Here is a 23433-nt window from a genome sequence, read left to right as displayed (position 1 = left end):
TACAAAAGGATGTACTATCTTGAATAAGAAATAAAGCTTTATACACTAAAATGAGTGTGACATCATCTGATTGAGTTATCATCCACACTATTATTCAAACTAAAATGACAAGTACATACTATTAAATATGTCCATACTATTATTCACACTAAAATGATAGTGATACTAGATTGGGTTATCATCCATACTATTATTCAAACTAAAATGACAAGTATATATGATTGAGTTATCGTCCATACTATTAAATATGTCCATACGTGTGGCAAATCCCCTAGCTCCCCAGCTCAAGTGTGAGGGGAAGTGAGAGCACGCGGGTCCCCTCTTAGTAATAACAAAGGACAATCAAGAGCTCATAGGTTTTTTTTTGGTGAGAAAGGAATATATTTATTAAATAAAGAAAACGTACAAAAGAAACTTGTATATGAAAGGGGTGTTCATATTAGGCTAGGCATGTGTAGGGACTGAGTGACTTTGAGCTCTAACTCTCCACATACGTAACGCTACATCTTGGAAATTTTATGCTTGTTATGTAATATCATTGTTCTTCTTTCCCCAAATAGAGTAAACCATTAAGTTGTTGAGTGCTCTATAAGACCTTTCATCAATTGAAACTTAACTTTATTTTCTCATTCTTTCACATGGATGTAGCTTCAAATTTTAAGGTTGAAACTGTAGTTAACATCAGTAAGATTTCCTTCACAGCATTATGCATATGGAGATTTTGTTTCCTTACAATAAATTTTAAAAATTTGTTTTTTTATTTCATAGATTTTTTTGGGGGTCAAGATAATACTGCAACATGACATAGTCACATAATAGTTATAGTTATAGTACTCTTAGTTATAGTTATTATACTCTTGCAAAGCAATGAATTTGTTATGAAAGTGCATGCATGCATTGGTCCACATAATAGTTTTTAACTTGAGACGTTTAATAAAAGTAGTTATGAAAATTTCATATTAAATCTCAGTGTTATAATAATGACAAAGGCGTTAACGTTTCCTTTGATTCATCGAGTGTACTTATGCAGACCTAACTATTATTATATAATATAACACAAATTGTGATTTCTTATGGCCTTGGATGAATATGATCCACATTAAAAAAACAAATAAAATTGTGGTCACCTTTAGAAAGACCTATTGCTAGATATATTGAATCAATTATATTTGGCACGAGTAAGACCACATTTACAAGCCTATTCAATATTTGGTGGCCTATGCAAGATAATGTTCACTCTTCACTTCTCTCTTGGGTCTTTTGTGGGGAGATCTCCACCCTACTTTTATCTTTTTCTCCTCTATTCTAGAACATAGGATGATGAGTACTTTTGAAAGCTTGAATGATGATAATATCATATAAGTTGCTTTTGCATATCGAAGATCTATAGCAATTTCTCTCCTTTTCATTTTAGTTCTCTCTCTCTCTCTCTCTCTCTCTCTCTCTCTCTCTCCACACACACACACACATTTTTATGTTAGACTTTCACACACACACACACACACACACACACACGCACGCACACACACACATGCATGTGCGCGCGTGCACACACACACACACAAACCGGTTTATGCATCATGTAAGAGATCTTGGGTTCAAGTTCAACATCAAGTTCAATTTCGTGCACTTTGGTGTTGTTATATGGATCATACGTGCTTTGGATGCCTTGACTAAAACGTCAAAAGATGCATCAGACTCACACACACACACACATATATATCTCATGACACACACACACACTCTTGCACACTTGTAAATCGCTCCAAAGTCCATCGTGGAGTTGGAACCTCACCTTTGCACGAGGGCATAGCCTAGGAGGCATTTCTTTGTGGACGAACGTAATGGTAGATCACGTGGACTTTGTCATTTAATCTACCATTGGCAATTTAGTATTAAGTATGGAGTGAATTATCTATGCCATGTGGTGTTATGAAAAAAAGAGGAAAATCGTCTCTGCAACAACGTGCGGACACGGACCTTCTTCTGTCTTCTTCGTCTCCTGAACAGAAATTCCCTGTGTGCTGGCCCTAACCTTGTGACCTTCCTCGTCAACGCTCCTCTTCTCCTGCTCAGAAGTTTTTCTTTGTTGTGCGCCCTCATCCTGCACAGGCGCTCTCTTCAAATACACAGGTTAGCTTGTTTTGCTGCAGAATTGGATATCCCAGATCGGCAAAAGCTTTGTTGGGGGGAGGTTTTCTGCAGACAAGTTTCTATGGAGTAGGGACCTTGACGAAGGTTGAAGAGTCTGCAATGGCGAGCAGCAGATCTTCCATGGACCTGTTTCGGTCAGAAGAGATGAACTTGGTGCAGCTCATCATCCCTGTTGAGTCTGCACACCATGCCATGACCTACCTGGGCGAGCTGGGTCTCCTTCAGTTCAAAGATGTAAGATCCCCCCTGCTGTGTTTTTTGGTTTCATTCCTAATCAAAGTTAACCTGTACCAAGCAAAACCAGTGTCCTCAGGGTCACCTGTTTATTTTATTTTTCTATTCTATTTAGTAAAAACCTGAAATGATAGACACAACATATAATATAAATGTAATACTAAATATAATATAAATGTATGTAAATAAATAAACAATAAAGAATGTAATAAAAATATAAATAAACAGATAAATATATACAGCATGCATGAGAGAGAGAGAGAGAGAGAGAGAGAGAGAGAGAGAGAGAGCATTATGTGTATGTATGTATGAAATGTGTGTGCGGGGGGGTGTGCATATTTAGTTTTGGTCATTTTAGTTATTGTGTACAAGTAAGCCAAGTCCTTATGTAGGGTTCTTGTCTCTGTGCAGCTCAACACCGACAAGAGTCCTTTTCAACGGACCTATGCCAAACAGGTAACAAGCTCTTACTTGTTCTTCTTAATGTGATGCAGATCTGTTTAGCTATCTTGTGATTATTTACTTGCTTAACTTATATAAGAATGAAAGTCCAATTGCAGAAACTATATTGGCAAGGCTAATACAGGCGAGGAACAATGCAAGTATGATCCTCCTTCTAGGTCATCCTGGTTATTACCTCCTTTCGGTGCTTTTCACATTTTGAGCCCCCAGCCCAGCGTTGGGTGCCAGTTTGGGCTGACTATGTGGCTGAAACCTGCAGCTTTTGATGCGCAGTCACTGTTGTCCAAACACGGTTCCCTAAACCTCATCACTACTTTAGGCTTCTGTCCCTTTATTAAACAGGTGTCACAATGGCCAACATTTTGCTAACTAACTGCAATAGTTTCCTTACAGTCAGAATCTGGACATGGATTGTTCTACACAATATTCTATGCAAGCTATAGAGTAGGGGCTAGGCTTGAGTACTCTCTGCCTCTTTGGAACAGAGGGAAGCTCTATATTACATGTACATACATCCCATCCAATGGAATGGGTACAAATTTAATGATTCTTTGTGAATCTCTTGAGGGACAAGTTGATGGACATTGACCGGTCCTTGCATTAAGAGAAAGGAGATTCAAGAGCTAGGAAGGGCACTATAGCTCTACATGAGCTAGATCACATAGCGTCAAGCATATGGAAGGCTGGAAGATGCCATAAAAGCTCGTTCAAGAAGCTGATCAACTACGAGCTGGAGTCCTTAGCATCATCTTTGCCAATGCCAAGTTTTGTCAACTATAAATTTAATTAGGGTATATTATTCTGCATTTGTAAGGGCTGTGTTAGGTTTGTGGAAGTAAAGTGGTGTAGATGCTTTGCAAGGAATATAGTTGAATGTTTTGCTATTGGATATTGGAAGACTGGCCTAACTTTTCACATTAGATTTGTGAATTTAGTTTACTTTTTTGCGAGAAGGTCTAATGCTTGTAGGTGTTGATTACATTTTTTCCCAATTCAGGTTAAACGGTGTGGGGAAATGCTGCGCAAGCTGCGGTTTCTTAAGGACCAAATCACAAAGGCTGGCATTTCTGTTTCCACTGGGGCATTGGCCAGCAAAGACATTGATTTAGATGAGCTTGAGGTGAAATTTGATTCTCAAGAAGTTTGAAAAGTTGATTTACTAGCACATGCAAGCATCATTTGGGGAACAAGCTCATTGTACTTTCAAGAGCCCTTTTTGTGGAAGTCATTAGTGTTGGGTAGAAAATTCAACTGTTACTAGAACATCCTAAGGGACCTGCCTGTGGGTTGTCTGCCCTCTCAATATGCACTTGAATTCTTCTTTGATCATCTCTGTTTGGGGCATTTTAACTCCAGTTATCTTGCTTGAGCAGACAATGCTCACATTTGTTGTTTTCGTTGATTTGTCTTGCCCTTGTGGCATTGCCTAAACATCATAATTATCTCTGCATTTTTGGTGCATCTTACAATGGGGAGTTTGTATGTTCACATGGTCACAATGCAGCATGGGGAAGCTTGGTTTTAGAACCACTTTGAAGAATGAAACCGAGCATGGGAGGTGATCGGGTGAATACACCTGGACGAGGAGCCTCAAGACCATAGACCACCGTTCTTGCAGATGACTACTGGTTGCTTCCCATACCATGCTCGGCAACCACTAGGGGGTTTGGCAGTCCTATCCTCTGCCTCATTGCTTAGATCAGATCTTGACCTACACGCCATCTTCGTACTTGTTCCTAACAATACTGCTTTCTTTTCTCACGGAGTCAATATCATTTTACACAATGCCTCGTCAAAATGAGGTTCTGTATCAGTAACAAGTATCATTGGTTGATCTTTATGTTTGCAACTAGGTCAAGCTGAGTGAGCTGGAGACAGAGCTTTCAGAAATCAATTCTAACAGTGATAAATTACTACGCAGCTACAGTGAACTTTTGGAATTTCAGCTTGTGCTGCAGAAGGTACTCTCAAAAGTCCACATTTCTAAAGGAAGCATATGCACTTGTGTGCACGCATGCACACACAACACACACATACATGCATGCATGCATGTGCTGCGCACCCATGTACACACGCTTAGACAAGTGCATGCCCACTTACAAGTAGGTGGATACATACCCGGTGGGAGCACTTCTGTGTAGCAAGGCATGTCATTTCTTTTCTCACATTTTTTTTTTGGTTTCCAGCCTCTTATTTTGTATATTAAATTCACAGGCTGGCATGCTTTTCTATTCGGCCCAAAGCAATGCAAGTGCCCAACAACGAGAATTTGAAGAATCGTCTTATTCAGCCGAGACGTCTATTGATAGTCCACTTCTGATAGAACAGGTTGAGAAGCTTGCCCACCACTACTTCACCCAATTATTTGCATCGTGTATTTTTTACAGCTAGCATATTTTTTCCGTTGCAGGAAATGCAGTCAGAGCCATCAAAGCAAGCAAGACTAGGATTTTTTACTGGTCTAGTTGCCACATCCAAGGCTGCAGCTTTTGAGCGGATTCTGTTCCGGGCTACGCGTGGTAATCTGTTTCTCAAACAGGTGCAAGTTGAGGATCCTGTATTAGACCCTGCGACGGGTGAAAAGGTTTGTCAATGCTTGTTTGCATGCTCTGCATTCTATTCACTTAGTTATCTTATTCCTCACCTGGGAATGCCCCTTATTATAGTCATATTCATTTTTAACTTTCTACCCCCCCACCCTCTCTCTCTCTCTCTCAGTACCCGGTGTCCCCAGCCCATGGGACACCAACCACGATCCTGCCATCAGCTCCAGATCCAGGACATGCTCCACTGCCACCACACCACCTTCTCACGTACATGACAGAAGGGGACCTCTCGGCACCCCATGCTCGTTATACTTGAGAGAGGTGTACCCTCTACTGGAGGGTGATGTGCCCCTGGTGCTTCATATTCTCAGGCACTCCATGATGAGATTCACTTTTACTAGTACTTATATATCCCATGTACTCCCACGTGATGATCATTGTATCAGCCTCTACTCTCAGAGAGCTATGCTAGTTGTACTTGTTTTGTTTTCCTCGATATACTTGAGAGAGGTGTACCCTCTACTGGAGGGTGATGTGCCCCTGGTGCTTCATATTCTCAGGCACTCCATGATGAGATTCTCTTTTACTAGTACTTATATATCCCATGTACTCCCCACGTGATGATCATTGTATCAGCCTCTACTCTCAGAGAGCTATGCTAGTTGTACTTGTTTTGTATGGATAGCATTGTATCACTTTGGTCTCATAGACCCATTGGGTCTTTAGAAGACGTTTAATATATTAAACGTCTTTAGAAGACGTTTAATATAACTGTGTGTGTGTGTGTGTGTGTGTGTGTGTGCGCGCGCGCGCGTGCGCGCGCGCGCGTGTATGAGAGAGAGGCCTGTTCGCCTGAGACCCAGTTTCTCTCTTCGACTGCTTGCCTGCGATTATCGCCTGCGACCCAGCTCGGTTATCGCCTGCGATTCAGTTCACCTATCGCCTGCGACCCAGCTCGCTTATCGCCTGTGACTCCATTTGCCATCGAAGCGGCGACTCTATTCACCTGCGACCCAGGTCGCCTGTTCGACTGCTCGTATTTCGCCTATCGCCTGCAACCCAACTCACCTATTGCTTGCGACCTTGTTCGCCTCTTCGCCTGCGACTCCTTTTGCTTCGAAGCTGCAAGTCTACTCGCCTAAATTTCAAAGCCTCCTGTATACAGCATACAGCTTTTCAAAAAAAAAAAAAGAGAGAGTTGTTTAGCAGTGTTGTACAGACTTTACTCTTGCAATTATGTCTGAGACTGTTGTGACCTATGCTCGCCGGGATAATGCTGCAGACAGTAACAAGAGGCAGCATGCTGCAATTGAATCTGTCACCATGATCAAGCAAGATTCGTCGGATGCACAGTTTGTATATGAGGCTTTATGTGAGGACTTTGTAGACAGTCGTGTCAAATGGAAGGACCCGCCTCCTTCTTTCAGTTATAAGATTAAATTGCCGACGATTGTGTCTCCTTTGCGTAGATACTCAGAGAAAGGGATTATTCTCTTCTTTCCAGGTAAAATGCCTTCTGCGCAAGAAGTAGCTCAATGGATTCAGTCCATTCTAGGTGGACCCTTTGTAGATGGAGTTCACTTTGCAGCAAGGGGTTTTTATGATGTATTACTGTCTGATGGTCAATATAAGCAGCAGATGCTTGAATCTTCTCCCCTTATGTTTGGTGTACAGTTGGTACATGTGTTACCTTGGTCCCCAACCAAGGACTATCAGTCCTTGATTAGGCATCGTTGTCCTGTTTGGGTCGAGGTCGTGGATTTTCCAGAATATTTGAGGGAACATTTGCCAGGTATAGCAGCCACTCTGGGCAAAGTGGTTTGTGCACCTCGTCCTACAGGAAACAAAAACAGATTTTGCATCTTGTGGGATACGGACCATGAGCAACCACCAGCAATTGCTGTTGAAGTAGAAAATGTGCGTGGCATGGGTGCACGTTACTTCAAATTAAATTGGGGAGTCTTTGCAGGTGCTTGTTTCACTTGTCATAAGTTTGGGCATATGGCTTCTGAATGTTCTTCTCTGCTGCATCCTCCGCCGTTATCTGCTGTACCTCCCATATCAGCGAATGAGCAGCCAACTCAAATTAAGGAGATACCAACAAATCAAGCCACTCGAAATACTCAAAAGGAGAAAGAGAAAGGAAAAGCTAAAGTTTTTCCACAAGCTGTTTCTTCTTTGGCAGTGCCTAATCAAACCAAGGATAAAGGAAAAGATAAAATATCTTCGGCTGAATGGAAAACTCCGAAAAAAGGTACTATGGTTCGTCGTGCTCCCGTTCCTTCACGTAATTGGACTGCATCTGCCACTATTACACAGTCTTCCACCTCATCGACTATGCTTTCTAGAATATGGTCAGATGTAGTTCGAGGTGCTTCCTCGAGTATGGATGCCGATGTAAATGCTTTGGATATGTGTGTTGATACGAATATGCATGAGTCTCTCTTGATTCAGGGCGAGGGCTATCTCCCTGATTCAGTTGTTGTTATGCAGCATTGATTTTGCTGGCTGTTCACTGTATATACCTTTGTACAGATCTGATGTTTGATGCTCCAATAAAATGTCTTTCGTACAATATTAGAGGACTTTGTGATCCAAGTAAATTTAGGTTGTTTTGGCACTATGTACATAAAATGCAGCCTCATCTAGTGTGTGTGCAAGAACACAATCAGCATACCTTAGTGGGTCAATCAGGTCACTTTGCAGGTTATGATATATTTTATGCGGGCACTCAGCATTACTCGGGAGTTTTTATGCTTGTTAAGCATGATCTACAACCAATGTTGGCCTACAATGATTCTGCTGGCAGATGGATGGTCATTCAATGTTTATTATATGGACAAATTTATGAATTTGCAGCAGTTTATGCACCACAAAGCTCAGCTGACAGGGCAAATATATGGTCACAAATGTTGGCTTATCCCTGGCTCCATAATGCATTCCTTTGTGGAGATTTTAATAATGCTCCATCTCCTGAATTTAACTCCACTGGAAGAACTCATATGCTTGGAGCTGAACGCAGAACATGGAATGATTTGCTCTCTTCTTGCAATATTTTGGACCTATGGCAACATGTATTCCCTCATCTGCAAGGATTTACTTTTAACCACAATGCTTTTCCACATATCTGGACACGTCTGGATCGCTGGTACTTGTTACATGCTGACCAATATGATGATTTTGTTTGCAAACTATGGATTGATCGTTCCATGTTACTCTCTGATCATTCTCCTTTATGGTTAGGCCTTTATTTCGACATGCCACAAGATCTCTCTATTCTTCAGAAACATAGGCTGTTGCTTTTAAACAACAGTTATCTTGTCCATGCTGATTTCAAGGAAATGGTTTTGCAAGCCATTGAGCCCTTGCCCCTTCAAATGCATGAGGACATTGACATTGCTTGGTTTCAATTTGTTCAGCGCATGCAGGCTGTGATCTGTGATTATGGTCGTTATTACATGGCCGACTTGCGGGATCAGATCTTGCAGGCTAAAGAAACATGTCAATCCATGGCTGAGCTTGCTCAGTATAGGATTTTAAATACTAATGAACAAGATTCTTTAATGCAGGCTAAGCACTTCCTCATGCTAAATGATCAAGGAAAATTGCAAAAATGGTTGACACGTTCGCGACATCGAGCTATCATAGATAAGGGTTTCTCTTCCAAAGATTTTTTCAAAAATCTACATGCTTCAAGACAAAAGGAATGCATCAGAAGGGTGAAAAAATCTGATGGTCAATGGACTCATTCTTTATCGGAGCTCTCATATATTGCTAGTCAGCATTTTGCAGCCCTTTTTGCTAAACCGCCAACTACTTCGTCTGACATACTTGATGCTCGTTATGCTTTATTGCATCATGTTCAGTCCATTATTTCTCCACAGGATGCATTGGAATTAGAATCTGCGTTCACTGATATTGAACTTAAAGATGCTTTACGTTCAATGGGTCGATGGAAATCTCCCGGATGGGATGGATTGACAGTGGAATTTTTCCATGCTTTTTGGCCTCACTTGGAACAATCATTGCTGTATATGATTAATGAAGCTTGGGCAAATGATGTACTACCATCTTCTTGGAAAGAAGGATTGGTTAAGCTTTTCCCTAAACGGGATCTTTGTGAAGTTTTCTCTGATTGGAGGCCCATTACTCTTATGCCTGTCATCTATAAGCTTCTGACTAAGATGTTGGCAAATCGTATCAAAGGATTTTTACATGATGGTTTGCATCCTGCGCAATATGGTTTTGTGCCTCGGAGGCAAATCAATGATAATTTAGCCAATGCTTATATTGCCATTGAATATGCCAAATACACTAAGCAGGATGTACTCATTTTGCAGGTTGATATTGAGAAAGCTTTTGATTCTGTGCATTGGGACTATATAGCTATGACTATGAGTTCTCTTGGTTTCGGTGCAAAGTGGCAAAATATTGTGTATTGGCTCTATAATGACAGTGATGCTTCTTTGATTTTGAGCTCTTCTCTATCAGATTCTTGGAAATTGGGACGTTCAGTTCGCCAGGGTTGTCCGCTTAGTTCCTTGTTGTTTGCTATTGCCACACATCCTTTTCTTTGTTATTTGGATTTTTTGCAAGCCACTGATGAAGTGCATGGCTTACAGCTTCCTGCTGGGCATACTTTCCTGGCTCAGGCTTATGCTGATGATTCTTTTTTTATGCCCAAGAATACGCAACAAGATCTTCAGAGATTAATGAAGGCTTTGGAACTTTTTGGTCTGGCTGCTGGTTTGAAAGTAAACTTCCGTAAGTCTACCTTGCTTGCGCTTAGTGTACAGCAATGGCATCATATATTGTGGCCCGGTGGAATACCTCCTGCTGGACATATCGTTCGTCATTTGGGTTACCCTTTGGGTTGGCCGCTGTCATCTTCACAAATGATTCAATGGGTTATGCTAAAATTGAATCGCAAAATTGATTATTGGCAGCTTTCCACTTGGCCTCTTCATGTACGTCTCAGGATAGTGCAGGCTATTGTGATGGCTTACATACAGTTCTTTCTTCCATTGATTATGTGGAGGAAAGCTGATATAGATCGGTTTATGTCTCTGGCAATGGCAATTGTGTGGAAAACTCAACATCGTAAAAAGGGTCTTCGTCTTTTGTCAATGCCAAAGATGTGTTCTCCAAAGACACATGGTGGCTTGAACATATTGAATATTCATTTTCATGTGCTTGCTCGTAAATCCACTTTGCTATTGGAATTTGTGCAACAACGCCAGCCATGGGCTATTATGTTGGGTCATATGTGTATGTCTATGTCTTCACCTGCTTTTGGAAAGTGGACTGTTACGTATTGGGATGCAATTTTCAGCCATTTCAATGGAAAGATTGTCGGCTGTCCTCTTTTATCTAAGTTAATTTTTGCCTGGAAACAGATTACGCAATATCTTTTTTGAAATCCGAGGTTTAATGCGCAATCTTCTTCGCTTCGCCTTGAGAGTATTCATTGGTCGAAGGTTTTTGATGTACCACTGGCTCTACGTGAGCCTAGGAAGGCATATTTCCTTTCAAAGAAAGGAGTTTATCTTATTGATGATGTTTTGGATGCTGCTGGCCATGTGCTTTCTTTTGTGGTTGCCGCCAGGAAATTTGGTCTGGGGATGCATTATAGATCAATCTGGCAGCTTATTCGAGAGCTTCTTGCTCCTTTTGAACCAATTGCAGATTTGGATCGTTCTGATCGTTTGGTTGATTGGAGCCTTAAAAGAGAACAACCTGCACGAGGCCCTTTATCAATGGCTAAACTTTCGGTTCATTCGATATATCATTTCTTGTTGCCTGCCTCTTGGGTTCAAGAACATGCAAATCAGATTTGGCATCTTCATAAAAGCCAGGCTTGGTGGAAACAGCGGCTTCATTCTCTTTGGAAATGCAGTCTACCTTTGAAAAGTAAACTGTTTTTATGGAGATGCTTGATTGGAGTCTTGCCAGTCGGTCTTTTCTTGGCTAGGCGACTTTTGGCACCTTCAACTTGTCATAGTTGTGGTGCTTCTCAAGAGACAGTCTTTCATCTTTTATGGAGTTGTCCTCTCACCAGGACTTTATTGGATTGGATTGCTACACGTTTGAGAGCCCGCTTCCGACAGGCACCCTTTGGGAAATACTTTTGGATCTTCGGCCTTCTCCCTTCACCCCTTAGATCCTATAAAGTCTTCTTTGATTGGGTTCGCTATTGGGCTTTATGGACTACGTGGGAGTCTCGCAACAGGATAGTTTTTGCTGGGCCTCATTTGGATGCTTACTCATTCTTCCGTTGCTCTCTTCAGCAATCTTTATATGACTGTCTCTCTCTTCATGAGATAGACTCATCTCTGTATGCTCTTTTTACAGATTGTTTTTAGATGTTTAACTATGTTCACACTGAACATAGTGAACACTCTAGTAGTTTCCCTTGTATATGGTCTTTTTGGTGGGTTTTCCTCGTTTTGAGGTTTCCCACCTGTAATTAATGACATGAAGCTTTACAAAAAAAAAAAAAGTGTGTGTGTGTGCGCGTGCGCGCGCGCATGCGTGTGCGCTAAGGGCCTATACGCGCAGACATTGCTGGTATGGGATGCCAGGGTTGATTGGCATGGATTTGTGGGAGTGAGCCCTAGCTCCTGCCTCGAGGGAGTTTGCGGACGCGGACCGTGGTTGGGTGGTGAGCTTGCCTGCACCCTTCTATGTTTGTACCAACCTTGTATTGAGCCTGATCCTTGGGGGATCTTATAGTTGGTACCAGAGCTAACCTAATCATGGAGGCAGGAAAACCAGGTTTACGTGTCCCATGTGTGTTTTTCAGTTGTGTCGCCCAAATTCAGGTATTTCTCTCAATCGCTTTATACCTAATCTAGAAGGCATGAAAACAAGGTTTACATGTCCCATGTGTGTTTTTCAATTGTGTCGCCCAAACTCCGGTATTTCTCTCAATCGCTTTATATGTGTTTTGATCTTGCTGGCAAGATAGGATGCATATGGATTCTGAGAGAGGGAGGGAAGAGAGAAAAGAATTCGTAGATGTATGCAAGAGGGGAAAACTGTTTGGAAACCCCTATGTGTGGAACCCTAATTTCCCTTGATGGTCTCTGTCGGAAGCTGCACCAGAAATCATGGGGTATATGGAAGAGAGGGTGCATGTAGGCTATGACCTCTAGGAGACGGCAGGCAGGGCTGCTGTAGCAGGTGCCCATAGCCAGCCAAGCCTTCCAGCAGCAGGCTGTACAGGTGCCTGTTATGCTGCCTTTACAGGAGGGCAGCAGGGTGGGCCTATGGTGGGCAGAGATGGCAGAGAGGAGGAGGCACATGCAAAGCAGCCGGCAAGTAAGCACAGATTACATGCTGAATTAGGGACCACAGTTTTCTGAATTAGGGACCACAGTTTTTTGGAAAAATGTGCTATTTTTATAAAAAAAAAGCATAAAGGGCTGTTTTCTACAAAACCGTAGACAAAGGGGGCTGTTTCCCCCCCCCCTTGCGCGTGCACAAAAAGAAACCGTACTTTTTTTTAAGAAGTAAAAAAGCATTGAAGCTTTTTTAGCTTGCAAAACAAGTTCTCGCATAAAAGCGTGGTCTTTTCTCCCATTTAAATTCAGAATTGGCACATATCTTTTCTTTCAGTGGCATACACTTTACTGCCTTCGCTTCGCCCATGGCGGAAGATCTCTGATTTGATAACACCCTATCAGATCACGAGGAGAATCCTGTGCCTGAAGGGGATCAAGTGGAGTTCCAGCAGCAAGCAGAGGTGGAGGAGATAGAGAAAACTTACTTTGGGGAGTAGATCACAAACTTTGTGTTACATCCCTACTAGCCTAGGGTTAGGGCTAGGGACGCGTGTACTAACCCAAGATTAAGGTTAGGGTTAACCCAAAATTAGAGGTAAGGCTTATCCAAGGGTGTGGGGACCGGAAGGTTCACACGTAGGCTAATGGTGCCAGCAAGAGGAGGTCTAGATTGGCCATGAGATTGGAAATAATAGCCATGGGCTAATAATAATAACTCCATATTTATCTACTATTTTTTGCACCATTTTTAGGGGCATTTTTAGCTTATTTTATGGACGCTTGTGTAGGTCGGCCTGTAGGACTTGGCCAACCAGCTCATGAGGACCTATATAAATGGGTGCCTCATTTCCACATCATTTCATCTCTGATTTCAGCCTTGACTTGTACAAACCAGCACTCACGGGCCTCCCTCGTGCTGTACCTTCATTCATATTCATGAATCATGTTCTTGATCATTTGCAGTCTACTGTCTACACATATATGCTGTTTTATTCTCTATTTTCGGATTTACAGCAGTAGCACAGATTTCTCTCAGGTCTATTTAGAACGTGCAAGATCTCATGGCCATGGAGCTGTTAGCGCTAGTGGCTATGTCTTGGTTGTTGCATGAGCGGAAGCCTTTGCTGTACTGATCCACAGCCCAAAGCCTGACTAAGAACAAGATGTCGAAATAAACATGATTAAGACAGAGGAGAGAGAAGAAGAGGAGATTGATGTCAGTTTTTTTCTTGTATTTTATATGGTACAAAAAGGTTACCGATGAATGTACATGGCCAAACCCTTGGGGGTGACCTCTGGCCTCTTACATGACTTCTTCTGCTAACTACAATGCTGAATGATGAATATGACTTGATGAATTTGCTGAAAGATGTCTTTGGGTTTATATACTTTGCTAGGAAGCTGGTCGGGTAGCTAAGCTGCAGTCGGCCTGTTGCTTGGACCTGAAAATGGGCATTTAATTGCCATAAATGAGGCACTTACTGCTCTGAACTGCTGTGCCCTATTTAATGCTGTCCAAAACTGCTGCCATGCAAGCTGATGCCTGCCACATGCTGCATGGGACCTTCTACTGCCTGCCGACATGTGTCTACAGGCTGCGACAGGGTCCCTGCCCTCGTAGGGACGATGATGATGGTGATGATGATGTGCGGTTGAAGATGAGGCTACTGATGCTGATGGTACTTATGCTACCACTGATGCTGACTTAAGTGATGATTAATCAGGGATTAATGATGTTCATGTCAAAGATTAGCCATGGCACGGGCGTGCACGCAACATTGGTGGTATGGGACGGTCATGACATTACCTTTTGCAATGCCATCCTTGTAGAGAAGAAAAAGGAGCTTCAAGAACGTTATAATGTTGTCGTTTTTCATGCTCCACCTCCAAGGTTTGTGGCTGTGGATCCCTCATACTTTTCATCTACTAGTAGCAATTCTTCTTATCTCGCCTTTCTCCTTAGACCCTCTGTGCTTCCATCTCCACTACTCTCTAGAGGTAGCCAAAGGACTTTAGCAAGTGCATGGGATCCTCGCAAAAAGAAGGAAGCACTAGATGTTGCAGTTGCTAGGTTCTTTTGCCATGACCATATTGCCTTCAATGTGGCCAGGTCTCGTTACTTTCAATAGATGGTTCATGCAATCGCTGAATTTGGCCCTACTTATAGTCTTCCATTGTCAGAAACCTTGAGAACCACTCTTTTGAAGGAGGAGAAAGTTGCCATTGATGCTGCCCCAACAAATATCTGAGTAGTGCTTTTAACCTTAGGCGGATAGTAGATATTCATAAATGTACTGCAGAGAAATGGGATTTCTCTCATCACCGATGGCTGGAGTGATACTTGCCATCAGTCTATCCACGGTATTGTTGCCTACTCTCGTGGAAGTGTGCAATTTGTGTCATCGCATGATGTCTCAGTTGTTAGAGAGAATGGTGCCTCAGCTATTGGAGAGATGATGGAGCCAATCACAACAATCCATACACACACTCAAAGAAGCACAATCTTGAGTATGGATTATGTGCAAAAGTACAATAATACCTGAATCCCTTAAGTGAAATAAAGGCCGGTTCAAGAGCTCGGGGGAGAAAACCTCTCCTAAAGAGAGTAAAAATTGTCCCGACAGATCCTAGTGTTCACACACCACTCCCCATATGACATAGATGTCAACAAACTCCCCTGGAGCGATGATGTGAGCATGTATAGGGATGGTTGATTAATCCCCGAAAGGCAATAAGCCCAAAGCTTTTCGAGAAGCTTCGAACTTTTCACAAAAAAGAGTTGTGGTGAACAAATCTTCCATGTCATGTGTAGGCACATAAAACCAAGTTGATCTCTCCCGCAGAGAGGCTCTCCCTAACATAATGATAATGCATCTCAATGTGCTTAGTGCGAGCATGAAACATTGGGTTCCTGGCAACTGCAAGTGCGCTTTGACTAACAAACGAAAATGGTAGTGGAGGATGACTGTCCAAAACCCAAATTAGTCATAAGGAGTCTAAGCTAGACACACGCAACTGTAGTTGTAAAAATTGCCCTGTGCTTCTCATTTGGAAGTGCCCACTGTTGGTTGCTTTTTGCTGGGCCATGATATATATGAATCACCAAGATGGAAGCAAAAGTCGGTAGCAGACATCCAGCCCAGTGTAAAGGCATGCAGTTGTGAATCACCCCCTCAGGATAGAACAATCGGAGGTGTTGAGTGCTCTGTAAGTAGCAGAAAACCCGCTTGACACCCGTGACCCTACCAATGCATGGAGCCTGAGCTATGCATAAGCTGAGAGACCCCAAATTGAATGTGTGGCCTTGTATTGCTTAAATAAATCAAGCAACCAACAGTCTGTTGATATAATGTTTGATCAAAAGGCCCTCCAGAATCCCGAATGCTAAGCCTGGCACTTGTCTCAACTGGTCTAGACACAGGCTTACAATTCTCAAGCTTAAATGTTTTAAGTAGTCTTTGTGTGTACTTTGACTGCATCATAACTATGCCATCATCACGTTATAAGAACTGAATGTCCAAGAAAAAATGCAATTGGCCTAGATCTGACATCTCAAATGATGAAAGTAATTCAGTGTTGAAAGCTGAAATCTATTCTTTATCAGGGCCTGTGAGTAGCATGTCATCATCGTACAAGAGACGATGACCAAGAAACTATCTCAAGTCCTTTGGATATAGAAGGTACTCTTAGTAGGACAGTTGCCGAAACCTGTTTAATCAAGTATGCATGAATCTTTTCATACCAAGCCTTAGGAGCCTGTTGAAGGCCATATAAGGCTTTCTTCAGCCTCCATGCTTTGCTTTCCTGCCCTTTTTGTACAAAACCATGAGAATGAGATACATATATCTCCTTGTGCAAGTCACCATTTAAGAAAGCAGTTTTGATGTCCAACTGATGTACATGCCATCCATGATGTGCTGCCAATGCAATGATGGACCAAAAGGTGGTCATATGAGACATGGGTGCAAAAGTCTCATCATAATTGATGCCCTTTTGCTAGGCACATGGTCACCATGAAACTCGTTTCGGTGGCTTTGAAACTCGTTTCACGTTTCAGTGTTGAAACATTTCATGTGCAGAGTGAAACCATATCGTTTCATGTGGGGAAAAAGGTTGTGATTTTGTGTGCTTTTTAGCTTTTATAATTCTTTCTCCTTCTTTCTTTCATCGTATTTGTTCTTTTCTCTTCTCTTTTGTATGTCTTCTTTGTTTATTGATGATAAATATGCTAATATCATCTTATAACTATTGGCTAGTACCTTGACGTTTTATGTATATGATCATTTCAGTCCAACATTTCATCGTCCACCTACCTGTTGTTGAAACGTTTTGTTCCAAAATAAATCGTTTCAGCATCGTTTCGTTTCGATAGTGAAATGTTTCGCGGTGACCTTGGCTGGGCATAACCTTTGGCAACAAGTCTTGCCTTGTAGCGGTCAATGCTACCATATGCTTTTCTCTTCAACTTGTAAATCCACTTCGTACCAATGGCCTTTTTGCCATGAGGCAAGTCTGCCAAATACCATGTGTCTCTCCAGTGAGGTTTGCAACAGCCAACGAGGTATTGCTTTAGCTTCGTGCATGGCTCTCCTTTCCTCTGCCCACTGCATCATCAACATCTGCTTGACCACTGGGGTCAACATCAAGTATGTTTGACTGCTGATTTTCAGCTGTTATGGGCTGATTTTCAGCATGTTTGGGTTGATTTCCAGCCATAGGTTGAGTATCCAAATGCCCAACACTTGGTAAATGTGTACCATACAAAGGAAGAAGAGTATCAAAGAGATCCTGTGACCCTACATGTGGCTGTTTTTTTGCACTGAAAGCAAGGGTTGTAATGAGTTCTCCACAAAAACCGCATCTTTGCTAACCATAATCCGCTATGAGGTAGGATGGTAGAAACAACACCCTTCGCTCTTTGAATTGTAGCCTACAAAAATGCATTTCACTGCCTTATCATCAAAAACTTTGTGCGATGCTTGTCACATGCACCTTGTATTGGAGTGCTATGTGACATACATTGGCTCTACATTTGTGCAACATATATATAGTAGGATCACCTTTTTAGGAATATTTTGTCGTATCTATGGTAGATACGTACCATAGTTGGAAAGGACGAGGTGTCATGGCCCTGTGAAAATGGAACAGCACAAGTGTGGGCATGGTGGTTGCTGAGTCAAAATATTGAATGATTCACATGGGGGGTGCCCGGAGAGAGTTAATGATGTGTGGACATCCCTAGGTGTGAAGGGGGGGACTAGAACATTAGAATTTTAATGCTTTATTGAAAGTTGCCCCTAGGCCTTAGTGGCCCCTAGGGAACTTTAATGACAATTAAAGTTGGGGCCCTAGGATTATTATGGGGAGGGGGCAACTCCACTTTTGGAGTGTAAGCTTCTCTCTCCACTCTCTCTCTCTTCCTTTTTGGGAAACGTGAAGCCTACGTGCTGTTGGGAAGCGTGGAAAGCAAGAGGAGAAGGAGTCGACTGTTGAATAGGGTGCTGCTGCTGATTTTCTGTGTGCTGGAGCAGGCCGTACAGCATCCGTACAGTTCTGTACGACAGTAGGTATTGCTGCAGGCAGAGGCGGCGGCTGTGGAACAGGTACAGGTTGCAACAGGCGGCTGCAGTTGCTGTAGAATTCAGGCAGTACAGGCAGGTACGATTGCAAGTACAGTCTTGTACTTTTGCAGGTACACTGTACGGCCAGAACAGGTGCTGGACAAGTGTTGGGCATCATCTGTTTCAGGCGGTGCAGGCGTCCAGCATCTAGACAGCAGGCGGGTTACTGCAGAATTCAGGCAGTACAGCTGGTACGACTGTAAGTACAGTCCTGTACTTCTGCCGGTACACTGTACGGCCAGAATAGGTGCTGGACAAGTGCTGGGCATCATCTGTTTCAGGCGGCGCAGGCGTCTAGCATCTAGACAGCAGGCGGGTTACTTCTGATTACTGTAGGTACAACCCGTACAGTCTTGTACGGACAGGTACAATCAAGTACAGACTGGTACAGTGCTGTTTTTCAGGACTGTACAGACAGGTACAGCACTGAGGTGGATACAGGAAGGAGGGTACAGACAAGTACACTCACACGTGTGAAGCAGGCTTGTTGAAACAAGTGCTTGCAAGTACAGATTGGTACCGTTACTTTCTCAGGTGCAGATCCACGAGCTGATTTTGGTAAGCTCCGCATCTGTTCATCTATCTCTCTTTCTATTGCTTTATGTCTGTTGCAGATTTGAGCTATCTGGCCCCTTGTGAGAGGAGGGGTATGGCAGATTGAAAAGGGTGGAGACAGAGGTTGAACAGTGAATGTATGTATGAGCTGAGATGTTGAATCATGTGCTTGAGATATGCCAGATGTATGCGCATGGCTGCCCTGCTTAGTGGTCTTGGCTGATGAGAGGGAGGCACAGTGTGTTGTTTTGAGACACAGATCTGTGTGCGTGAATCCTCTGTGCTAAGAGGTATTGTGGGCCGTCAGATTGGACATACAGGTGTAATCTCTTGGCTGATTTTGGTTGTACTCAGCCTTCCATACTTTTGGAATTGAATAAAGAAATACCGCAAGGGGCGCCAAGTTTTGGGGCCAACAGGTGTCACTTTGTTTTCAGATTTGGGCACTCTAGCTCCAATCTGTTTTGTTTTCACATCTAGACTACAAGTGGACGGGTGACTGCTAGTCCACCGCACTCTGGTTTTATATCAGAGGCCGGTTTCAAGGTTCCGTTGCCGGGACCAATCATCAACTTTCTGAAGGGGGTGAGCTCGTGGTTGCCTCGAAGAAAGCCATCGCTGAAAAATTCAGCAAACATGTCTGATACAGAGGATGAGTACTTCTATCATGAAGAGGAAGAGCAAGAGACTTCTCCTGAGAGAGATGTATCTGAGGATATTCATGCAGGAGAACAGGCTGCAGATGCTGAGCCTTATGAGGATGTAACACAGCCAGAAGATGTTCATGGTAAAGAGGATGATGATGCTCGGTTCAAAGATCGTTTGGCTAGTGTTATGGATGTATTTATGCAGCTCACTCAGAGTGAGAGATTTGCTGAATTTATGAGATCCCACACAGAGCCCGAGAAAAAGAAGAAGAAGGTTCGCTCTAAGAATCTTCCTCAGGGTCATAGTGGTGCCATCCCACAGGAACCATCTCTTGGCCAGTTTCCGAACATGCAGCATGCTTATGGAGCAAACTCACAGAGTTCCTTCTTTGGACAGCCATCAATTCCTCAGCAGAATATGCATCCAGGTTATTTTGGTGGTGGCTTGGTGTTCCAATCTATGACTGGGGGTTATCCTCAGGGAGGCATGGGTATGCACGGGCCTTTTGGAGCAAATTTTCAGCCTGGTATGCAGGGGAATATGTATGGTGGTATGCAGTCCGGTATGCAAGGAAATATGTTTGGGGGCATGCAACCTGGAATGCAAGGCAATATGTTTGGTGGTATGCAGCCAGGTATGCATAATGGAATGTTTGGAAACATGGCTGGAATGTATGGTATGCCTGGTGTGGGAATGGGAAATGTTGACCCAATGATGGGCATGAATGTTGGGGGCAGCAATCTTGCAAAGCCACTTCCATATGATAATTTAACGCCTATGGGAAAGGCGAAGGATTATAAGGAAGGGGGAGCTGCTGTGAAGTTTGATACATTCAGTGGAGCCAAAGATAAATTGAAAGCACTTACCTTCTTACAGCAGTTTGATGCTGCTTTTTCTGGTGGGAATTACACAGAGTCCTCTAAGGTGCGGAAAGCTGCCACTTTTCTCAAGGGCAATGCTTTGCAGTGGTGGTCTACTCTTCTTTTGCAGGGCATAGCACCCACCACTTGGGTACAATTTAAACAGGTCTTCTCTTCCGTATGGCTCACATCTACGTTTGAGGTGGATGTTATGACCGCATGGCACAAGTTGGATGCTTCAAAGTGTGAGAATTTGGAGGATTACAATAAGAAGTTTTGGGAAGCTTTACTCCCTGTGACTTCTTACCGTGCAGTGCCATTGTCTGAGCAGGTAGAGAAGTATTGTTGTGGGCTGCCCTGCCCAAAGAGGTACGAGATTATTGTATCAAGACGAGTAACGAACATGTCACAGATGATTGAAAATGCTATGACAGCTAATGCGTTACTCACTGGAGGATCATCTGGGTTTAAAGGCAGTAAGAACATGAGCAAGAAAGCTGAAAAATCTGGGCATGCTTCTCGTGATGCTAAAGGGTCTTCAGAGACGAAGTATAAGAAGTTGCCAATGCCCAAGAGAACTTGTGAGGAAAGACAGGCTTTGAGAGATGCTCGGAAGTGTTTTTACTGTACTGAAGAGGGACATATGTCATTCAATTGTCCCAAGAGAAAGTTCCAAAAGGACTCTGACAATAAAGGAGAGCCCAAGTCAAAGAAACCAAAACCTTCTGCAGGGTTAATTCCTGATCTTGTTGGGGAACAGCCAGGTGGTGAAGCAACAGGGTTGTGCAGGGCATGGGGCAAAGTGAGAGATCAGAATGCCTTGATATTCTTTGACACAGGTGCTAGAGCCAACTTCATTTCACCAGATTTGGCTGGCCGTTTGGGGATTCGCGCAGAGGAGATGGGGCTGTTAGATGAGGCTAATATGGCTTGTCCAGGGTATGCAGAACCCGTTACTCCTATCATTGGGAAGCTTCGGCTTCATTTGCAGGGTTATGTGGACAGCGAAGAGTTCTTTATCATGCCACTTGATGGCTGTGATGTTTTGTTGGGGATGCCATGGTGCCATAGAGTACATGCGGTGGTGGATACTTACAGTAGGAAAATCACTCTGACTCATAGAGGGAAAGAACATGTATTGGATGTAAAACTCAAAGGGGAATCTGTTCCTATTGTATCCGCTTCGGCGATTTCATCAGTAATGAAAAAGCATCTTTCCGCATACTTGATTTATGTAAAGGATGCACAAGATGATGAGTCTAAGTCTAATTTGTCTATGTTAGATAAGGACAGGACTGATTTCTTATGTGGGTTTCAAGATTGTTTTTCCGAGTCATTGCCACGAGAACTTCCTCCTGAGAGGCCAGAAGATCATTCCATTGATTTGATTCCTGGTAGTTCTCCACCGAATAGACCGCCGTACCGTGTTAGTGCAGCCCAACAGGAAGAGATTATGAGTCAGGTGCAGGAGCTTTTGAATAAAGGGTTGATACAGCCTAGCTCATCACCCTTTTGCTCACCTGTACTCTTGGTGCAAAAAAAGGATGGTTCTTGGCGCATGTGTATTGGTTACAGGGCGTTGAACAAGAATACCATCAAGAATCGATTTCCCATACCGAGGATCGATGACATTTTGGACCGCTTACAGGGCTCCACAGTCTTTAGTCGCATTGACTTGAAAAGCGGGTATCATCAGATATGCATTAGACCCGAGGATGTGCATAAGACAGCATTTCGAACCACGTTTGGATTGTATGAGTTCTTGGTTATGCCCTTTGGTTTGACAAATGCGCTTGCCACATTTAACAAAATGATGGACAGGATTTTCAGGCCTCATAGAGAGTTTGTGGGCACATTCTTTGATGATATGATTGTGCATTCACAAACTGAGGAAGAGCATAGAAGGCATTTGGCCATTGTGTTTGCAGAACTCAGAAACCATAGGCTGGTTGTTAATGGCAAGAAGAGTGAGTTCTTTTTGCAGGAGATACATTTCTTGGGGCATATTGTGTCTAAGCATGGAGTCCGTATGGATCCAACAAAGGTGGAAGCGATTCTTAATTGGCCAGATTTGAGGACCGTGCATGATGTACGCAGCTTTCTAGGATTGTGTTCCTATTACAGGCGTTACATACGGTACTTTGCTGAAATTGCTTCGTCTCTTCATGCCTTGACGAAGAAGGCAACTCCGTTTAGATGGGCTGATCGGGAAATTACAGCATTCAAAAAGCTCAAAGACAAGCTTACTTCGGACCCAGTATTGGTGTTACCGGACTTCCGAAAGGCTTTTGTTGTCCAGTGTGATGCATGTGGAAGTAGCATTGGTGCAGTTCTCATGCAAGAGGGACATGTCATAGCCTATGAGAGTAGAATATTGCAAGATGCTGAGAAGCATTTACAGGTTTATGAGAAAGAGATGTTGGCTGTAATTCACGCTCTTTCTACATGGAAACACTACTTGCTTGGGGCTGATTTCACTGTACAGACAGATCATCAGACCTTGCGTTATTTCCTCACGCAAACTAAGCTTTCAGAGAAGCATATGCTTTGGGCAAACTTTTTGTCAATGTTTCACTTCCAGATTGTGCATGTGGAAGGCAAAAAGAATGTAGTGGCAGATGCTTTGTCACGCAAGCCACAGGTCTCTGCAGTTTCACTTGCTTATCATCATGACGGCATGAGCACTATACTCTCAGAGATGGGTTTCTATTGATGCATGGCAGACTGTGTGTTACCAGGCCATTGCGACTCAAGGTTATGATTGAAAGTCATGCTCCACCGTATGCAGGTCATAGAGGTATTGACGCCACGGTCAAAGCAGTGGAGACTTTCTTTTATTGGCCAACCTTGAGAAGAGATGTTGATGCCTTTGTGAGGCAATGCATCGTATGTCAGAAGGTAAAGTTTGACCGTCAAAAGACACCAGGGTTATTACAGCCTTTACCTATTCCAGATAGACCTTGGGAGAGCATTGCCATGGATTTTATATTTGATCTTCCACGGACACAAACGAGAAATGATGGCATCTGGACTATCATATGCAGGTTCAGTAAGCAGGCTCATTTCATTC

The 23433-nt window shown here is 43.0% G+C and overlaps 1 protein-coding gene across 2 annotated transcripts in view; it reads left to right on the top strand.

The window, feature by feature from the left end:
- Positions 1–1746: 1746 nt before the first annotated feature.
- The window catches only part of LOC147631006 (V-type proton ATPase subunit a3-like), a 64873-nt gene continuing 43186 nt past the window's right edge, over positions 1747–23433 (top strand). Inside the window, exons 1-6 of one of the 2 annotated variants that reach the window (XM_086809339.1) lie at positions 1747–2388; positions 2800–2844; positions 3848–3970; positions 4704–4811; positions 5065–5178; positions 5261–5434. In XM_086809339.1, coding sequence (XP_086665465.1) covers positions 2254–2388; positions 2800–2844; positions 3848–3970; positions 4704–4811; positions 5065–5178; positions 5261–5434 — 699 coding nt within the window. In that variant the 5' untranslated portion in view covers positions 1747–2253. The remainder of the gene's footprint in view (positions 2389–2799; positions 2845–3847; positions 3971–4703; positions 4812–5064; positions 5179–5260; positions 5435–23433) is intronic. The other variant, XM_086809340.1, reaches the window with a different exon arrangement.

The sequence above is a fragment of the Cibotium barometz genome, chromosome 15 (genome assembly GCF_041138505.1).
Source record: "Cibotium barometz isolate CiBa-2024 chromosome 15, ASM4113850v1, whole genome shotgun sequence".
Classification (NCBI taxonomy): domain Eukaryota; kingdom Viridiplantae; phylum Streptophyta; class Polypodiopsida; order Cyatheales; family Cibotiaceae; genus Cibotium; species Cibotium barometz.
This window is presented reverse-complemented; position numbering and strand designations above follow the sequence as displayed.